Source organism: Polyodon spathula, chromosome 16, assembly GCF_017654505.1.
Source record: "Polyodon spathula isolate WHYD16114869_AA chromosome 16, ASM1765450v1, whole genome shotgun sequence".
In the NCBI taxonomy this organism is placed as follows: domain Eukaryota; kingdom Metazoa; phylum Chordata; class Actinopteri; order Acipenseriformes; family Polyodontidae; genus Polyodon; species Polyodon spathula.
The window spans coordinates 25,707,763-25,728,617 of record NC_054549.1 but is presented as its reverse complement, the minus strand read 5'-3'; the positions used below and the strand labels follow the sequence as shown (position 1 = coordinate 25,728,617).

The following is a 20,855-nucleotide window of genomic DNA, read 5'->3' as shown; positions in this document are numbered from 1 at the left end:
CATTACATTCTCATTTATCACACACAACCCCATGCAGTGCTTTTTATAATCTCTGGTGAGCAATTTTTTTCTTGAGTTCTAAAGTTCAGTTTTTTAGTTGTGGGCAGGGCTTACTCTACTTAGGGGCTCACTCTGCTTCCATTCAGTGACAGCTCATGCTGGTGTCCCGCTCTGTTGCTGGTGTTAATGAGCGCGTGTTTCTCGTAATAACTGTCAGGAATTAAAAGAGTGACACTGTCCCCTAATGTTTCTACATGCAGTACTCACTGGTGTACACTGCAATGGTGAAACATTGTCAAAGATTTTTTAAAGAGTAAGTAGGTTATTCATCCCCACATGTTACTACAGCTGTTTAAATATAGCATTATACATCCCCACGTGTTACTACAACTTAAGGTTTTTTTTTTTTTTTTTTTTAAATGTTAGAAGTGTGTTATTTCAACAGAGCTAGCAACACGTGGGGATGTATAATTAACTCTTGCCCATCAAGACTGTCAGTAGGGAAGCTATCACTGGTGTAGAAGGTGAGACTAATAATTTAATGTAGTCTCACAATGATGGAACAAAAACAAAACTTGTTAGAAACTACCTAGAAATATCTTACAATTGTCTAAAGTAGAGAACATATTGCTAACTTTTTTAAAACTATAAACTATAAACATCTGTCTCTTAATCAATTACATGAAGCAACTACACTTCCAGGGCCAAAATGAAGGCTTCCAAGACCATAGAGTGGCAAATAATCTTTAGCAATGAACTGAGGCATTTACCTTGACAACTGAGAAGAATCTAGATCAGTGTTCGGTAACTTTTCACTAATAGCAGGCCGATTTAACACGTCTCGGCCCTATAGTGGGTCGAAGTGTATCATTTATTGTGGGGCTGGTCTGCTCAGAAGAGGGGGTTGTATGAGGTTTTGAAAAGACAACAAGGCCTGACATATCACTTTCTTTATGACAAATATAACTATGCAACATCTGACCCAACCGCAGCAGTTGAACTTACAAATATTGTTCAGTTTAAGTACACAGAGGGCGAGACACAAGTACTAGATACACACAGACATAATACATACATATTTGTTCACTACAATCAATGTAAGCACTGCGGTTGCACCTTGACATCAAAATTCATGTTATTCACAGCTATCCTTAAAGCCTGATGCAACGATCATTCAGTCAGTTTTGACCAGAATTTAGACTTGATTATTTTCATTCTTGAGAAAGTCTGTTCGCAGATGCAAGTGCTCCTAAAAACTGTTATTATGCCAGCAGCAAAGCTCTTTAATTGTGAATATGTTGTGGACATACCTCTGCAATAAAAAAACAGCGTGCGGGAAGGACGGTAAAAGCTGATCAATTACAATGTCTGGAATTGTTGTATTAACACCAGCAGAACATGGAATACAGTAATCCCAGCAGGAGGGCTGGTGACCAAACCTGTGTGAGTACTGTTGTGTAAAACAAACAAAAACCAAAAGAAAAATGCACCAAGGGCATGTGTGTTGCACATGTGCCATTACAAAATGCCCTGAAAATTTTAAATGAAGAAAATCATTTTAATGAAGAGCTGAAATGCGGCATTTCCACTTAATTAAAAAAGTGAAAAGGTTGCCATACCAACCTGAAAAAAGTTGTTACTACAAACTCCAATAAATCAATTGTCTTTCACCAGTCAAACTGTAGTGCGCCCAAATAAAGTTTGGAGTCAACTCAAAATAAAACGTTGTCTGTTATACCTTTAGCCTCCACATCTATCCCAGCTATAACAGATCTGTGCATAGTTTATCTGCAGGAGTTAGATGATGAGCTGATAGCTCTTAGGTAGGCCAGGGTGTTCTTGGCTCACTGCGCACCAGCGACCCCTGTGGACTGGTTACACGCCTGCGGGCTTGCCTCTTAGCTGCCCAGAGCTGCGTTGTCCTCCGACGCTGCAGCTCTAGGTTGGCTGCATGGCGGGCCTGCACAGTGAAAAGAAGTGGTCGGCTGACGGCACACGTTTCAGAGGACAGCGTGTGTTCGTCTTCGCCACTCCCGAGTCGGCGCAGGGGTGGTAGCGGTGAGCTGACCTTAAAAATACAATTGGATATTTCAAATTGGAAGAAAAACTGGGTAAAATCAATTGCCAACTACTACATTTATATATAAAAAAAAAAATTGAGAACAATAGCACTTATTGTAGGTCATTATTCTGAAACACTAACAGCCAATAATATCAGTTTTCCCAGGTGACACCAAAACAACAAAATTCACAATTTGATACATGTGTTTCCTTGGCAGACTGCAGTCCTTAATGTACATATCTACACGGAAATAAGACAATTAATGGTATATTTTACTCTGACGAATTGTTCTACTGCAATGGTTGCTAGTGGCATCCCAGCATCCCTGGTTTGTATACTTGCCCTTCTGAGACTTGACAACTTAAATGACGTGTTAGGAACCATACTTTAATGTTCAGATAGAAACCCACATTAGTGATGAATTGAATCCCATCTTAAATTGGGAGGATTATTAGGATTATCGTCTCCCTACACCGGGTGCCAAAAGGATGTGATTATTGTGTCTTAAAATAAATAGTTTGTATTCATGTTAAAAAAACAAGAAACCAAAATTAATAAACCATTTACCCCGGCAGTATTGCACAATTTTTGCTTTATACTATAACATTCGCACATCTTAAGAAACAACAATACTTGTGTAGCATTATATTATTAACAACCTCTCGGTTCCCAGCAAAAAGTTATTAACCGAAATTTGCCAATAAGGGAAAAGCCCCAGTTTAAGTGTATTTACATGGCGCAATATATACTGTAGTTGTACAAATATGGCACTGAAATACATGTGTTTTAAATGTTACAGTGTTAAAAAATGAACATGAGAAACAAGAAATACCCAAACATAGAACTGTTTACTTCACACATGTGTAAAACAAACAAAAAAAAGGAAGTAGGCTATATAGTACATGCACTACAATTGTCCTTACAATGAGTAAACATAAAAAATGTGTTGTACTTACAATCAATTCTAAAGAACACACTTTTAAAATGAGAAATTGCCCCGTTGTCTGCTTTTTACAATGTACCATCTCCCTCTGTTATAAAAGCTGAATGAAGTATGTGCATAAATCATGCACGTGCACTCTGTAGCACTGGCAACTAGTAATACAGTTGTCAATAAATGGTGGGCAGCTGTTAATATCAGAATTCCATTAACTAACTGTATAAACTAGCAGCAGCATCATATATGATGTTTTTTAAATGAAAATAATTACTCTAGCGTGTTTCTTTCAAAGCTGCACAACCGAGACCTACATAATGAATAGGGGTGCACAACAGGTGAGAGGTATGGAATGATTTTTAACTACAATCAACTGAACAACATTTGAAATGAAATGATAGCCTTGTTTGCCTCGATTGAATAACCTCTCACTTTGTGCTGTACAGTGTAAACACCATCCTCCAATAAGTACTGGGACATCTTACCCACCTTCTGATACTTTTGCCACCACCCCTGGCCCTGTCTGCAGTGCTTGGATGGGGGTTGAGTGGATGTGTGCATCTGAAGTCTGGACTGTGAACTCAGCTGGACTGAAGACAAGGTGGAAGGCAGGATTCTTTCCGGCAGGATCTGGACTTTAGCCAGTCGAATTCTGAAAAGTTAAAGTACAATCAACAGTCAGGCCAAACCAGTGCTTATATTACAGTATATTAATCAATGAATCAGTCAGGGTTCACATTTGTATTAACTGCAGTTCCTGTTTTCATGCTTTTTAAACTACAATCCTATTCTGAATTCTTTGTGGCAGTCACTATTGATTTCCAGTTGAAGTAAAGTGATGTGATTTTATTATCAAAGCGTGACAAAATAATATCGCCATGCCGAGAGGATAAAAAATAAGGTGACAATATGTACAGAAAAGTTTGCTTTGGATATTAAACAAATGTGTAGATGGTGTTGTAATGTGCCACTATTTGTTTTACAGGTTACACTTGAATAAAATGTGGACACCTGCAGCGTTAACAATCTGTAAAACTTTCAACTCCTTCCAATATCTTTAGTAAGTCTTACAGTGGTTGTAGCTCTCAAAGTATTTCCAGAAATCTTACCTGCCATGCACTTTAATTCACTACATATGTCGGAAATGTGCAGTTTTGAGAGAAACACGTGTTATAGCACTTGTGCATTTTCATTTTAAAACATGGCCTAGTGCTAAAAATACATGTTTGCTAAACATATGTTTCTTTCCCACACTGCACATTTGAATACTTTATTATAGTTTTTCCAGGACCCCTTTCTAAATGAGGCCTCTGTCTCAAGGGATAAATCTCATGGTTAAATTGAATGGATGTGGAAGGGAAAACGTATGGACATAAACGAGTGCAGTGTGAGGAGCGCGAGTGCTTTCAATACATTCCTGCACTTGAAGAGCTGCAAAAAACAGAAACTAAAAAGACTTTTCATTAAGAGACTGTAAAGGACTATGATGTACTAAAATGAACACCGCATTTGTTAAAGGTAGGTTCAGTTTTCAGGTAGGCTAAAATGACATGTAGATGTGTGAAGAGACTATGAATGAACATGATAAACTGTCTGCAACGTACAGACAGCATTTAAGTAACAATCATTTCCATTCAATTCTTGAAAGTAAAAAGGGGTATTTTGTGAATGGGCATCACTGTACATTTAAATAAAATAAGTAATAAACGGATGATTCTGTGTTTTCTTATTCAAGTAAAGTTAATTATTGGCCTGAATTACATGATGCCTCAAAGAAATGATAAATACTTTGGACTACAGTACAGTAATATTTCAGAAGAAAAATTGGGGTTGTAGATCACCAGCCCGCTTAAGTGTGTATACATATGCATGAAAAATAACACTATTATGGCCCAGTTAACTGACAACTGTCAAAAACAGTTCCTTTGCACCAGAATCGACCCACAGTTTGGTTTCAAAGAGCGATGGACTCATATTGTTAATTAGGATGGATGACTCACTGCGTTGTAGTTCTGAAGGCAAAGACACAGGGCTCTGTTGGCAAACATTCAAGTGTTGACAGGAGACTGACAAATACTTGGAAGCAGCCCTGTCTGTTTTTCTTTTTTTCTCAGAAACAGACTTTCAGTTAGAAGAAATTCAATTTAGCTTTAATGTGCTGTCCAGACCTGTATAGGTGTTCTACCAGTCACTGAATTGATTTCATGTGAAACTATTTTCTTTCTTTTTTATCTTAAGCTATAAATCTACCTTGGTACATCCTGCGATGTGCATAGCCTACTGTACATTGGGACCACACATTAAGGTGACCTTAAAAAGAAGGGTACAGTCCAAACTTGCATGCAAATTCACTTTGCAACATGACTGGGTGGAAGCCCACAATTTAAAAATGTTTCTTTTAAATCAATTGAACTTTAGCAGTGTATAAATAATCCTGACTCCCTCTACTATATTATATATTGTGCTGTAACTGTCCCCTAGTTGAGGGTTTTGAAAGCTACTTTTCTCAAAGCTTTGTTATACAAATGAATTTAATGGAAGTCTGCAGCACCCTCTGCTATTTTTTAAATGCATTTTCAATTTCTGTCTGCCGCCTCTTAGTGGCAGGAATAATGAAGTGCAGCTGATTAAAAGCTGGTCAGAATAATCGCTATTGCATCGCCATACTGTGCCAGGCTTGAGGTAGGTGAATAGCAGGCCATCGCTGTAACTACATGCTTTCAGCTTCTGGAAGATCAAGTTATTGATTTAACTAGATTTTATCAGCTCTTACAAAACTATGATAAAGAAAATCAATAGAAGATGTTTATTCAGATCAGAAATCAAAGAAGCACACCTCTATACAGTATGAAGGATCAATAACATAGTTCAGTTTGAAGGTAATCAATTTGGAAATGTCATCGCTGCCACCAAAGGGGGGGGGGGGGGGGGGGTGATATTTCTGTCTACTAGAAATTGTGCATTTTGTTTTATTAAAAAGAGATTAAAGTTCACTAAATGCCTGTACCTTATCTTTTACCTTGAATTATAGTATAATAAGTATAGGGTGCCAATACTTTGGTCTGAGACTGTAAAGTGTTCTTCCTGTAGGACCATTTTATTAGCACAAGAACCTCTCAATTCTAACAAGAGGGTGATTTAAGGAGCTAACTGGTCAAGTATCCATGCTAATTTGAAGATCTGAGGTCCCATATGATACGTGTGCAGGTATGTGACAAACTCCAAACGACTGCAAGCAAGAGCAGTCTTTGTTTTAGGGAGATAGCTAGTCAGACAAAGAAAGATAGAGCACAGCACAATAACTTGGAAAACAACAGTGCTCAACCTGAATGCTGTTTAAAGGACTCACAAAGGAACTATATTAACCTGGATCACTACTGAAGAAATGAAAAACTAATAACTAATTACAGACTGAGGGGTAGATGTACTATGATGGGCCAGTCGCAGCAAAACCTACCTCAATTTGCAATTTTATTGCAAAAATTTGCAAAGTATACATTTTGGCGTATGTACTAAGAGTAAATATGTTAAATCGCAATATTCTAATTAAATATTTGTTGCGCCTCCTTAGCGAGATATCTAGCATTGTGAGAGTCATGGGACATTTTTTTGAATAAATAATGAAAGGCAGTTTAATCTAATCAGATTCTACAGTGTGGCCCCCACCTTCACCACCAAATAAAAAATGTGTTTCTATCGAAAAGCTTTTCATAATCATACAGTAGCCCCTCGCTAAACCGGACATGTTTGTCCGACATAAGGCAGTATAGGGTTTAGAAAAATACAATAACGCTGAGTGTATTTTAAATGTATAAATAATTGTGCTGAAATAACACTAATGTGTTTTGGGTAGGCTACACATGACACTATGTAAAGTACAGTAGTAAAATCAACTGAATGCCTAGTACACATTCTTTTTACTTTAGCCTGTAGGCTACCGGTAACACAAAATAAATCATGCTGCTGCATTGTGCACACACTGGTGTACAATGCGAACAAATTATTATTTTTTTTGTTTTGTTTGTTTTTTTAAATTATTATTATTTTCAACTTGGCCTACTTAGTACCCTAGACAATCAACCCTAAACAGATGATAGTGCCGCATTGACAAGTTAACAACTATCCGAACAGTCAAAACAATGTCTCCTTCCTGCTGCAATCACCGCTTCCATAATTAGGGGATGGTGTTTTTCATACTGCCTTTTAAAGGTTTGCTAATTGCGACTGTTTAAAACATGCTTTCAAAAGTTCTTAACAAACTGATGCAACTGTAAGTGTCGAAATTGCCGGCAGCTTTAGTACATCTCATTATAATGTTTGAGAACCCTCATTTACACTACCTCCACCCCATTTTTATGAATTACATATTCATTTAAAGCTGAACCACAAAGCAAACCTGCCGCCGCAAAGCACTGCACTTGTTCAATACATTTCACTCCAGACTGCCGACTCATTTGCGACTATTGTAACACCGTAACACTTTAGTAAATCTACCCCCGAGTGTTCTGTTGTGTTGGACACCTTAGAGCACAGATGGACCTCTCATCAATAAAGAAACCTTGAATCAAATGCTGAGCGGAAGACAACGCCCAAAGCCATCAACCTTTCGGAATAAAATTGAGTATTGTAACTTCAAATAAGCTAAAGAACAGAAAGGATTCACAGAAAATACATTTTGGGGATATCATAAATGTCTATTTGTAGAACGGTTGACATTTATGAAATGTAAAAGGGTGTGCTACGCATAGACGTCATTTTTGTATCATGAACAGGGGGCTGAAATAATATTTTATGAGAATGAGTAAACAAGTAAACAAGAGTTTGAATAATCAAAGTGATCTATGAAATCAAATTAGGTGCTAGAATTAAAGTTAGAGTTAGGGTGTTTAGAATTCACATTGCATTAACTTATTAAAAGAATTAAACAATGGAGTGAAAGAAAAAGTAATCAATTACAATTTCATAACATTGTATTAATTAGAATTTACTGACTTATATTCAATTGAAACAGTTACCCTGCTTGCACATTCAAGTTTGGATATTGATTTAAGCTCATCATGTGAAATAGTAAGGACACAATAAATACAAAATTTTATAAAATACACACAGGGCCGGCATGTACCCAACCACAGTACCATTTATCTATTTTCTATTTTTCTTACTTAAATTAATAAGACATAAGTGTTGTGTGATTCACTGCTCAATTGGTAATCTTGACAATATTGAACTCATAAGGAAAACATGTATAATTACAGAGTTCTAATTAAATTAAAAACTCACTACACATATTAACTAAAATTAAATATAATAACCCAATTCTTCCTCCACTCTCTTGTAGCTCCATGAAGAACTCTTATTAGTAACCCTACAGCTCAAACCCACAGACTGACATCAGTTCACAGTTGATTTGCATAGGGTCCTGTTTGTTCACTTCAGGCATCAGGGCATTTCAATAATATAACTAAACCAATTCTGAAACCCAGGCAGGGTACTGGCTTAGTGTAAGTTTCAAGCCATGCTTCTTAGAAAATTATACCACAAACTAATTAATGACAATCATACTCTTTTTTCTATTAAAGCTTATAACCCTTAAAAATAAGGAGGTCACCGTTAAAATTATATAAATATTGCAGTGCCCCAAACAGTTTTAAAATATGTTTGTAGATTTTAGGGGTAGAATGACTACTAGTTTGAAATAGGTCGACTATTTGCCACCAAAAAATTGAGAATGTGTCTCTACTTATGAACATACTGCTTTGTTACACTTTACTGTTTGTTCACTGTATTTTAAAACATATTGGCACTTTTAAACTAATTAATAATGTTCTAAAATGTAATTTATGTAATGGATTGCAACCGCAACTGTGCTTCCGTCCATGTGAAACCTCTCGCTTCGTATTTACTTCACAATCACGTGACATCATGCATCACGACAGTCCACTGCATTTCTGAGGGCTGCCACTTTTCTATTTGACTTGTCAACTGGTCTGTGCGCCTAGTAGATTTAGCTTTAAATGTTTAATTGTAAAATGTTATCAGTATATAAAAAATGTACAGGAGGGGAAAAAAATATTTTTTTGGCTAACAAATGAATAAACTGAAAACACGTGCTGTCCGCGATCTGTTTGATCCATGCTATTCAAAATGTTCACACTCTCTAACCGAAAGAAATAATTATGCAGCGGTTCATTTTCACAGGGCCCACAACGTGCTGTTCTTGTGCGCTCTTCCACTGGGTACACACAGTAAAAACACACTCTTCACTCACTCTCTTTGGCTTCCTTGTGTCCTTTCATTTGTCATTTAGATTGTAAGTGACAGAAGAAGAGTGTTTCACAGTTCTATATAGAAAGACAGTGTAATGAATTGAACTGCAGCTGGCTCTGAAAGACCGAAACCATCTCTCATTCTTGAATCAATCTGTCTTGGAGTCCAGGAGCTGATCTTCAGTTCTAGCTGCCTGCTACCCTAAGTGTACTTATATTAGTAAGTGCTAGCACCATCTACTGCAATAAGGGTGTAATGATACACTGATGCGATATGTAACACGATATATCCTGGTGGGCTACGTGAATGATGTATAATAAGATCTAATGATCATTTAATGACTATTTTGTTAAAAGACAAACATTAAATGAAATAGGGACCATTTGGTGAACTACAATGAGCTATGTTGTGCCTTTGGTCTTGTATCAAAATACAAAGGATACGTACCTCCATTATGTTACACTACATCATTTAAAGTATCATGACTTATTAATAAATAATTAATAATAACACCTCTAGATAATTAAATAAAGAGGGAGCGCTGAGGATCTTTCAGCCAATCAGAGAGCATGTTTCACCTGCTGTATTCCACAACACAGCACAGAGAAACCCAATTCATGACATCACTATACCATTTTGAACGTTTACCACCATTTATTCTCCAAATCATGCCGAAGGCACCTCTCAGAATTCCATTCAACTGCAAAGTCAGTTCAAAACAGTAGACAGAAAAAGTATTTGTCAGGAAATAGCAGAATCTTCTTTGTCAAGGTATATATAAAATAGATTAAAATGTTATATACGTAACATAACTAAATACATTATTGGCAAATTGACCTTTGAGATTAAGCCAACTTGTTCTGATGAGACACTAGTTATTGCCATGCTAACAGTAAAGTATGATAAGTTTAAAAGTACATTAGTCCAAAAGCATCTTATTTCTGCATCTAAATTAATACAGTGACTTATTTATTTATTTATTTATTTATTTATTTTACAGATAAAAAGGTTATGGATAATTGTGACAAATCCACTTAACACCTCAATACAACAGTACAGGAAACAGAATGTGTTGGAAGAAAGTGTTCTATCAAACCATTCTTTATCTGGCTCTCCAAACTCAGAGGCATACAGACGAACAAAAGTGGAATTAATGTGCGCATTTGAAACCTGGAAGAGCTCAATTATTCCCTTTGAAATATATCATTAGAGAAATAGTGCCTCCTACTGGTAAACTGCTGCCATCTCTTCAGCAAACAAATTACTGCAGTCAAAGGTTTCAGCTGTCATTCTAAACAGAATCTGCTCTCCACATTGTGTGTGTTCATTAAGTACAATTATCTGACTTAAAATCACAAAGAAGACCATCTGGAGAACACAGCCAGTCGAGGTAGGGCCACCATACAGCCAGGCCGACACTGACCTCTACACTTTTGAAACTTCTCCTTGTGAATCATTAACTAGTAATTCTGTGGTATCGGGTTATAAAACGGAGAAGGTCTGGGTGTGAGACAATATCGGTACAAGTCGAAATGAACTGTTTGCAAGCTACGAGTGACACTTGGGCTAGCCCATTTCCACAATGCATGTCAACGTCCATTAGATCCAATAAATGAGAGTGCACTTACCCATCAGCCTGTGTTCTTAATTCATGGATCTTGAACCTCTGTCTCCCAACCGCTTTCACCTTCACTGTTTCAACCCCGTACTCCTGCTCCTCCCGGTATGCGTAGATCTCAGCTGTGGTTCCGAACTCTGCCTGCCGTTCTCCTGCATCACTGACAGTCAAATGAGGAGACACACACACAGCATTACACCAGTCTTTACATGGAGGACATTCAGGGGAATGGGGCTAGAATTTGTCACAGATTTTCAAAAGAAAATCATGCAGAATGGGGTCCATATAAAAAATAAAAATAAATCACAGATTTTATGAACTGTTTTTCTTTTAAGCATCTGAAATGTACTATTTTGCTTTTAGGACTCGAAAACAGCTTTTTACACATGAAATGTCATGGTAGATGTGTTGCAGAACTTACAGTATATGGATCCTTCTAGAACCCCCTTCTTTACTCTTTCACCCATGCAACACTTTTCAAGCTGCTTACTACAGGCTCTGTGGAAGACAATATTGCCACAAAGGTAGCCCTCCTCTGCATGTCCTCCGGAGAGACTCATTCCTAATTGTGCTTTGCAATTAGTTATTGTTAGCGATGTTATCTCGTGCTGTTAGTTAATGCATGGTGGGTCTCTACTGTTAGGGATGTTAACTCGTGCTATTAGGGTGACCGTGAAGCAAAGTTGCTTGAACTGTGTGAAATAACTTCTGTTATTGAGAGAAAAGGTAGTCCCTCGCACCAAGTTATCAGCGAAGCGTGAGAACTGCCAGACTCTCTATAGAGCAAGGACAGTTACGTGTTTTCAAGGTATTGGCACAGCAAAATTAAATCAGCCAAAAGCATCATTGCACTTTTAATTTAGCACGTACAAAAAACGCACAAGTATATTAAGAACATAAGAACATAAGAAAGTTTACAAACGAGAGGAGGCCATTCGGCCCATCTTGCTCGTTTGGTTGTTAGTAGCTTATTGATCCCAAAATCTCATCAAGCAGCTTCTTGAAGGATCCCAGGGTGTCAGCTTCAACAACATTACTGGGGAGTTGATTCCAGACCCTCACAATTCTCTGTGTAAAAAAGTGTCTCCTATTTTCTGTTCTGAATGTCCCTTTTTCTAAACTCCATTTGTGACCCCTGGTCCTTGTTTCTTTTTTCAGGCTGAAAAAGTCCCTTGGGTCGACACTGTCAATACCTTTTAGAATTTTGAATGCTTGAATTAGGTCGCCACGTAGTCTTCTTTGTTCAAGACTGAACAGATTCAATTCTTTTAGCCTGTCTGCATATGACATGCCTTTTAAGCCCGGAATAATTCTGGTCGCTCTTCTTTGCACTCTTTCTAGAGCAGCAATATCTTTTTTATAGCGAGGTGACCAGAACTGAACACAATATTCAAGATGAGGTCTTACCAGTGCATTGTACAGTTTTAACATTACTTCCCTTGATTTAAATTCAACACTTTTCACAATGTATCCAAGCATCTTGTTAGCCTTTTTTATAGCTTCCCCACATTGTCTAGATGAAGACATTTCTGAGTCAACAAAAACTCCTAGGTCTTTTTCATAGATTCCTTCTCCAATTTCAATATCTCCCATATGATATTTATAATGTACATTTTTATTTCCTGCGTGCAGTACCTTACACTTTTCTCTATTAAATGTCATTTGCCATGTGTCTGCCCAGTTCTGAATCTTGTCTAGATCATTTTGAATGACCTTTGCTGCTGCAACAGTGTTTGCCACTCCTCCTACTTTTGTGTCGTCTGCAAATTTAACAAGTTTGCTTACTATACCAGAATCTAAATCATTAATGTAGATTAGGAATAGCAGAGGCCCTAATACTGATCCCTGTGGTACACCGCTGGTTACCACACTCCATTCTGAGGTTTTTCCTCTAATCAGTACTTTCTGTTTTCTACATGTTAACCACTCCCTAATCCATGTACATGTGTTTCCTTGAATCCCAACTGCGTTCAGTTTGAGAATTAATCTTTTGTGCGGGACTTTGTCAAAAGCTTTCTGGAAATCTAATATTACAGGGCATTGGTTTGGTGCTAGCCAATGTTGCCCCAATTGTTTCTTCTAACTTAGCTTGTGTTTACTTACATAGTTAAAAGAAACAAGTGGGGCAACCTTGGCCCCCATCGGTTTTACAGTTGTGCCTATTTGCTTTCTGCTGGGCAAAGTTGCCCCAATGGTTTCTTGAAACTTGGCTTGTGTTTCTGATATCTCCACTTTAAATGGCCGGGCACTTTTGATAACTTAATGTTTTTTTTTCACATTTCCAATTTGTTTTTGCTTCAGATAATAAGAGACATTCTACACACACACAATTATTCTACCTAGTAACTACTATGAAAAGTTAATGAAAAGTATAGAAGGGTTGACAATAGTGCACAAAATGAGCACAGATGGGCCGAACAGCCTCCTCTTGTTCGTAAATGTACTGGAATCATGACAAGTCCTTAATGGTGATTGTCTGATTTCTCATATCTGATTTAAAAGCCATTTTTAGTGCTTACTAGCCATGCAAGCTGGCCCTGCAGTGGGTGTAAAGAGCGCACCTGTATGCGAGCACAGCGAAGGTCCTGTCCTGCTGCATCACGGTCCTCATCATGCTGACCTCCTGGGGGCGGAAGAGCTGCAGCGGCAGGGTCTGACCAGGGATTAGCATCACGGAGGTGTGCGACAGCACTGGAATCATCTGACAGCTCTCTTCATCATGCACCGTGCGGCCGTGAAACTCCTCCATATCTGCACCCAGATACTAGGGACAAGGGACAGGCAATACTGCTTACACAGCAGCAAGGAAAAACAATTCTCACTGTGCACACAACCACCTATAATAAAGTGAAACGGGAAGTGCTGTGTGTTACCGAATCTGACCTATTGAAGAGATGTGGTATAAAGAAGTTAAAAGCTCTTTATACCACCACTGAGAAATTGCTCTGTTGCAAATGCTGCATAATTCTCAATATTGCATAAAAAAAAAATTATGGCACAACCCTATCTACTACATAATTTAATTTCTACTGCTGTAGAATTTGAAATGTGCAGGACATCTCTCAATCACTGAATCGTCATTGTGTGTGGAGGACGGTCGCACTCATGATCCGGGGGTCTATAAACAACCTCGGGACGCTATGAGGTTATCAGCCCTCTAGTTATTTCAAACACAGTGAAGATTCAGTACATCACCTCTATACAACCACAAATGCAGAAAAGCCTAGCTCTTTTGAACAGTGGTTGAGGCGCTTGCTTGCAGTGTGCCTGGTTGCGGCCACCCATGTTATAAAAGCATAAGCAAAACTAAATATCTAGCAAATTAATATGAAGGCATTATTATTATTTGTTTATTTAGTAGACACCTTCATCCAAGGTGACTTACAGAGACTACGGTGTGTGAACTATGCATAAGCTGTAGAGTCATTTACAGTGAGTCAGTGGCTAAGCCGGCAACCTCCTAGTTACAAGCCCTTTTCTTCAACCACTAGACTACTCAGCTTCCTTCTCATATACAGTAATGTGTGAGACTGGATATCACAGCATGTATATATGTACTGCTAACCTCAGAAATGATGGAATTGAGAGCAATCCCAGCTTGGTGAAAATCCCAAAGCAGCTACAGAATCACAGATAACACCTCTGGGCATTTGCAACAGGCAGACTCTCTCAGCAGCCTTGTGTTCTACAATGTAGACCTGGTTGAGACCTGTGCTTGGCTTTATGACTTGGGTTGTTCATTGACATTAGGTTTGCAGAGAACCGAGCGCAGATGATGATGAGCTACATACTACTGATGTTATTTCTCTTTAATATCACTAGGTGGCACCAATAATAAAATAATAAAACGTAATGTTCACATACTATTTAACATACTGTATCTGTATACTTTAACGCCTATGAAAATGATCACATAATGTACAAAACTGGACATTTACTAACATATGAAAAAATGAACAGCTTTAAATCCACCGACTTAAATAAAGTAATGCTTTAAAATTCCCTGCAGAAGATATTTTCTTCTTAAAAGTTAATGTCTGAATAGAACAGTTGTGTAATAAAGAGTTCCAGCTCTTAAAATCCCAATTACCTTCAAAAGGCAAAATGCAATAACAAAATAACTAAAAATCTCAATGAATATGCTGTCATTTATCCTCCTGGTGCTTGAACTTCACGTCTTGGTTGGAGGATGCTTGAAGATGAGATTTAATTGGGAAAGACAACAGCTCGTCATTATGAATCTTGAGCGTGCAAAACTGCTGCATCTATTTATAGAACATTTTCAATGGTAGTTTATCAATGACAGCCTCAAAACATGAGAGGATGGTAAGGCATATATTTCATACACTCTCCTTTTTTTTTTTTTTTTTTTTTTTGAAATCCACAGTACAAATGATGCCAGGTCAACATTGTTCCTTACTTGGTTATCCTACAATCTGTTATGCCCATTGCAACACCAGTCTTTGGTTCATGACATTCTAAGGACGCTGAGTCACTATGACAGGACTACATGTGACTGAGGTGTCAGTGAGGCGAGAGATGACGGCACCTGCAGCATATGTGGAAGATTTGTAAAATGAGTTGTCCTGTACAATCAAAGACATTGTCTACTGGAACTTAATCTGCACAACAAACCAAAAAACAAAGGTATATTTTAAATGTATTCATTATTTTATGTAAATTTCATGTTCACAATAATTATTTAACCCCCTCCCACAATAAGATAATTATCTTAGTTTTTTTTTAATCTTTTGTGTTGTCATCTTTGCTATAAAGCATTTAAAACAAATTAACAACCTATCGATGGATTTCTGCAGCTTTGACAGCTGTCAAGTTATTGTGGCCTCAGGAAGGAGCCCCAAATATCAATAAGGCGGCAGAAAGAAAATCATTTTAAAATTCCTCAATTAAACCATGGTGGCCAATATCTACATACTGGTTTTGTAAATTCAGTTCTGTCTGCAAGTAAGTTCTGCCTCCAAGACAATACTGCCTCTTTAGATGATTTAATAAAAGACTAATGACACAAACACAGTCTCCCAGGCGCGGTGCAGTATTTAATGACATACTGTGGCAAAGTGCCCGTCCCTGTGTGTATTTTGTGTTATATGTTGTATGTTAATGTTGGTGTATAGTCATTGGTACACAGGATATAAATGGGTCTGTGTAACACAAGTGTTTAAAATGTATAGTTGTATTTAGGCACGAGGATTGCACAGCACTTCACGTGCAAGTAAAAAGTAATAATATGAGAGCAAGGAGAATTGCACTGTATTAATTCACGTGCAGTTGTACTAGGAATTCAGTTGAATGATTGATTAGCAATCGAATCTCGGTACAGCTGCATAAAAGCAGCATGTTTTCACTCACTCGGGGTTGTGTGTTCGGTGAGTGGAGAACGGGATTGGAGACGGAGGTAATAATAATAGTCATAAAATAATAATCGTTAAAAATATCAGCTCACTGTGTTGTTTAGTGTTAGTCCGTTTTGTTTGTCTGTTTATTTTGGCTACCAGTGCCGAGTCCTGTGTTTTTGTTTGTTACAACCTTTTTATTTACTGTTCTGTTAATTCATTAAATGCTGAGCGCAAGAAAGCGCTCAGCTTTCCCAAAACTCCACCTCTCTGTTTATTTCCTGGTTCCTGTTTCTGGTCTGACGTCCCCCACTCCGGCCGTCTTTGTGACACATACATATTATTGCAAACATGTAATTTCAATTTAAAACAGACATCTGGTACTACACTAGGTTAAGTAAAATCAGCAGTTTGCTTGCCTTGACTTCCAGAAAGTCTGTTGCTGCTTTACTTCCCTGGAAATTTCACCACAGCAGCGTTTTCTTGGTGAAAGCATGTTGTTGGCAGAAGCAAGTCAGCCAATAGGGGGAGCAACTGATTGGTTACTGACAGAAAAGAAGCCAGGGAAGGGGTGGGGTTAATTTCACCCTCCAGTGCAAGAAAGTCTAAAAGCATGGGCTGCAAACAGATGTCTTTAAGGTAGTGTAGGACAAGATACTGTATTCCTTCTAATTTAAGACGCCCTCGAATTTAAGACACAGCCCAAATTTCCCACCCTCAATTTGAGGAAAAAACAAAATATCTAACAAATACACAATTACAAAGATACAACCTCAATTACGCATATGGAGGCAGTTTGCAGCCGTTTGCTATCACTCAGAGCATTACAGTTATGTGCTGCTTCTCATTTCCAGTCGTGATTACTCACACCTGTTTTTTTTTTGCAGTATTGCTTGGAATGTCAAAAATACGGGGGTCTGATCAGCATTTTTGATCTGTACAAGCTGGTACCGTTTGTTAGAAATGCTAAAAAATTGGAAAAGCTTCCTTGAATTCCTCAGGAAGCTAATGATGCTTCTTTGACAATGTCTGCTTGTATGTCATGGATGATTCTATATCAGGCAGTCTTTGATTGTCTTTTCTCTGCAGTCAGTCATGTTGCTGTTTTTGTACTCAGGTAGTTGCATCACTACTGTACTCGAATTTAAGATACAGGATATTTCTGAGAAGCAAAAATTGTTTTTAAAAAAGACATCTTAAATTCGAAGGAATATGGTATCATGTTTTAAAATGAAAATGCATATTTGCTAAAACATGTTTCTCTCAAAACTGCACATTTGAGACCTATATAACGAATGGATGTCTACGGCAGAGAATTCATGGACTATTTTGTTAGCTACACTTACTTCAACAAAAAGGATTCTGTGCACTATGAAAAGACAGTGGTATAGCGTAACTACTTTCTAAACTCACTGTTCTAGATTTTAATTCTATCACTTTGTAAATATAATTTTCACACATCCTTTTGAATTATAAATATAGACAGCGGCAAAGAAATGTACACTTACTGCATGTGATGTTGGCAGACTAGTGTCAAAGTTCATAATGTTCGGTTTTTCAGCTTCATCACTATCGTGATCTTCCCTTTCCATCTCATCATCATCTTCTTCATTTTCTACTTAAACAAGACATACTTAAAATGAAGCAAAAACAGATACAAATGAGGAGAGGGGGATGTTAATTTGTATTTATTTTATATATTTATTGAACTATTTGTACAGAATTGTTATTGAATATTTTCAATAACATTTCACAATTGTCACTCTCTGCGACAAATCAAGACACTCTGAACACAGCACAATCCGAGATTTGAAGAGGCTCGATGCACCATTTGGTTTCTTTCCAGTGCTGTGCTGTGACAGACCTCCATCCAACCTAATCTCAAGATCGATTTACCATGTTCACATCAGGAGGGGGGAGGCGGTGAGTCAGTGTGTGGCACTGAGTGGCACAGCTATCCTTACAGTCTGCATTGTGAAATTCAGATGGCAAATATGAGGACATTCTAATACGGGTAAACATGAACACAGTGTGCAAGTTGTGTTTCTGAAAACGTGCAATTATTTTCATGTATATGTTTAGCTTCTGTTTATACAGTCTTAAAAGCTGTTTTAGGAGTATATTTCATTCTGAAAATGTATATATCAAAAATTAAATAATAGCTGTTAGGGTAACATTATTTTTTAAACGAATATAAACACACATCACAGGATTTGTTACCTTCATACAGTACTCATAACTGCAACTATATATGTGACATTTAAATCACTCAATAAATGATTGCAAAATAAGGTTTTAAAATCAATTTCTTTCCTCTCAATAATGTTATTAACATTATTACTTGGGCGTTATTGTGCTGAGAAAATTTTGGAAATATAACTTTATCGATAAACTGCTCCATCCTGGTACCTGTGCATACATCACATGATCTGATTGATAATGAAGTGCCAGGAACAACCTAATCTAATGTTGCATTTAAACTATGAAATCTAGTGTTCTTTGTTCAAACACAAAGAGCCTAAATATATTCAAAAAGGGGCCTGTAATAATATTTGTACTGCTAAGCGATAACAATTCGGTCTCAAATGTCTTGTTAGTATAGTACTCTTTAAAGAATAATGTTTAAGAATACCAGGAAGCCCGAGTCAGTGATACAGTGACTGTCTGGTAATACTGAAACTTGCAGTTCTAAGACTATGCCTACATTCAAAATGAGAGTTATCAGTTAGCAATTTAATTAATTATTTACAGGAGAACTAGACGTTGCATCTCTTTATAGTACATGATCTAGTTTGTAATGTTAATAACTGTTTGCACAAGAGCTTCAGCTCAAATAAAAATGAATAAATAAATAAATAAATAAACAAACTGTGCTGAGCCGAGTACATTATACACAGACTGTGCATTGCAAACTGCAACCTGACTCCTAGGTTTCGTTTGTTTTTAGATATTGCAATGCAGGTTGTTTTTAGATGCAATGCAGGTGGAATTCGTATTAATGAAACATGACCGCATTCATTTTGTAGGTCGTTATTTGGTCTTTGTTGTGCGCTGCATAAAACGTACAACGCACTTGTGTTTGCTATATCGGGCGTCATTTCAAATGGGATCTGGTGTTTTATTTACATATACAATAATAATAATAATAATAATAATAATAATAATAAATAATAATAATAATAATAATAATAATAATAATTTTAGAAAATAAACTTAAAGCGAAAGTGAAAAATTTTCTTTATGACGCACACTTCATCTCATATCATCTATAATACTTCCCTAAACAGCTGGTTCATGCAGCCTCAATATTTCAAACCGTTTAGTTACCCGGTAAAAGTTGTAATTGATTCCCCATGTTATTGTTGATATTCTGATCTCCTCCTCCCTCTTCTTCAGCCATAGTCTCTGTTTACACTGAGCTGCACTCTGGGAGACGAACAGCCGGCGAGTATATGCAAGACAGCAGCGCGGCAGCTCAAATATTATCATGCAAAATATACTACAGAGACTTCTAGTGGAAATAAAGTGTAAGGGTTGCGTTTAAACTAAAATCAAGCAGATTTTACAGATCCTCAGAGCCCACTCAGAGGTGGAGGGTAATAATAATACAAAGCATTAGTCAGACGGCAAAAGAAACTGACTTTTCTACCTTTTCTAATTTTGTAAGAGAATTTAAGAACCAATCTGTGATAATGTGACTGTTGAAACTGATTTTGTAATTCTGTCTGTGTTTCTTGATTTTTTTTTAACGTTGTTTACATCTTTATACTGTGTATCTAATTGTTTGCAAGTGCTGTAATCACAGTCTTAGTAGAATTACAACTTTCTGCAGTGTGTGTGTGTTTTCTTTTTATTTCTATTTATTTGTATTTTTTAAAGTTAATTTTGTATTTTGTGTTTTTGTATTAATCTATCTAACTGGGGTCCATTTATAGCAGTTAGCAATTTTTGGCACTATTTATTTTAATATGCACGATAAAATAACTGAACTCAGTTTCATTCATATGGAGCTGCTGATGCTTCTGTACGTGACATGTTTACATACATTTTTGACCACATGGTATGTTCTTTGTTTGAAACGTTTAAAAACCTTTAAAAAATGTTTGTGCTTATTTGTCCATGATCCTCCAAAGAGTGAATATTTCAATTGAGCATAATGGCTGTGAGTAGTAATAAACTAACACAAATACTGAAAGAAAAAGCAGATTACTTACACTTCTTGTTTTTAATTATTACAACAAACAACAGATGTAAGGTTTGAACATATGGTGTCACAATAACTTTTAGCCTATATACACCCACTAAAGACACAGTTTGGCGTAGCACTTGTATGCATTACAAAATCACCAAACAAAATAACAATTATACAATCATGTTGTAACAATATAACGATTCGATATATAACTTTCAACCCCTGTTTGATAACTCTTTCTTATAACGGTTATTTAAAAAGATTCGTTTTGCTGGTATTTTGCATTGACTGCCGAGAGTCACAGCAGTGTTAGTTTCTTAACTTGGCTGGACACTAGCCGTCATTGCAAAATGCTCCCAAAATGTATTAATTAACACGCTACTCCCAAATGCAGTCTGAACATATTTCTGTTCTCAGGTACCCGC

General features: G+C 37.1%; 1 protein-coding gene across 3 annotated transcripts in view; it reads right to left on the bottom strand.

Annotated features, from left to right (window-relative positions):
• LOC121329081 (protein cereblon-like) overlaps positions 1-19,710 on the bottom strand; it is a 30,994-nt gene extending 11,284 nt beyond the window's left edge. For 2 of the 3 annotated variants that reach the window (XM_041274397.1, XM_041274399.1), the window contains exons 1-5: positions 19,566-19,710; positions 17,747-17,856; positions 13,446-13,648; positions 10,895-11,044; positions 3,489-3,651 (exon numbers count right to left, since the gene is read on the bottom strand). In XM_041274397.1, the coding sequence (XP_041130331.1) occupies positions 3,489-3,651; positions 10,895-11,044; positions 13,446-13,648; positions 17,747-17,856; positions 19,566-19,638 (699 nt within the window). In that variant the 5' untranslated portion in view covers positions 19,639-19,710. The remainder of the gene's footprint in view (positions 1-3,488; positions 3,652-10,894; positions 11,045-13,445; positions 13,649-17,746; positions 17,857-19,565) is intronic. The other variant, XM_041274398.1, reaches the window with a different exon arrangement.
• Positions 19,711-20,855: the final 1,145 nt, after the last annotated feature.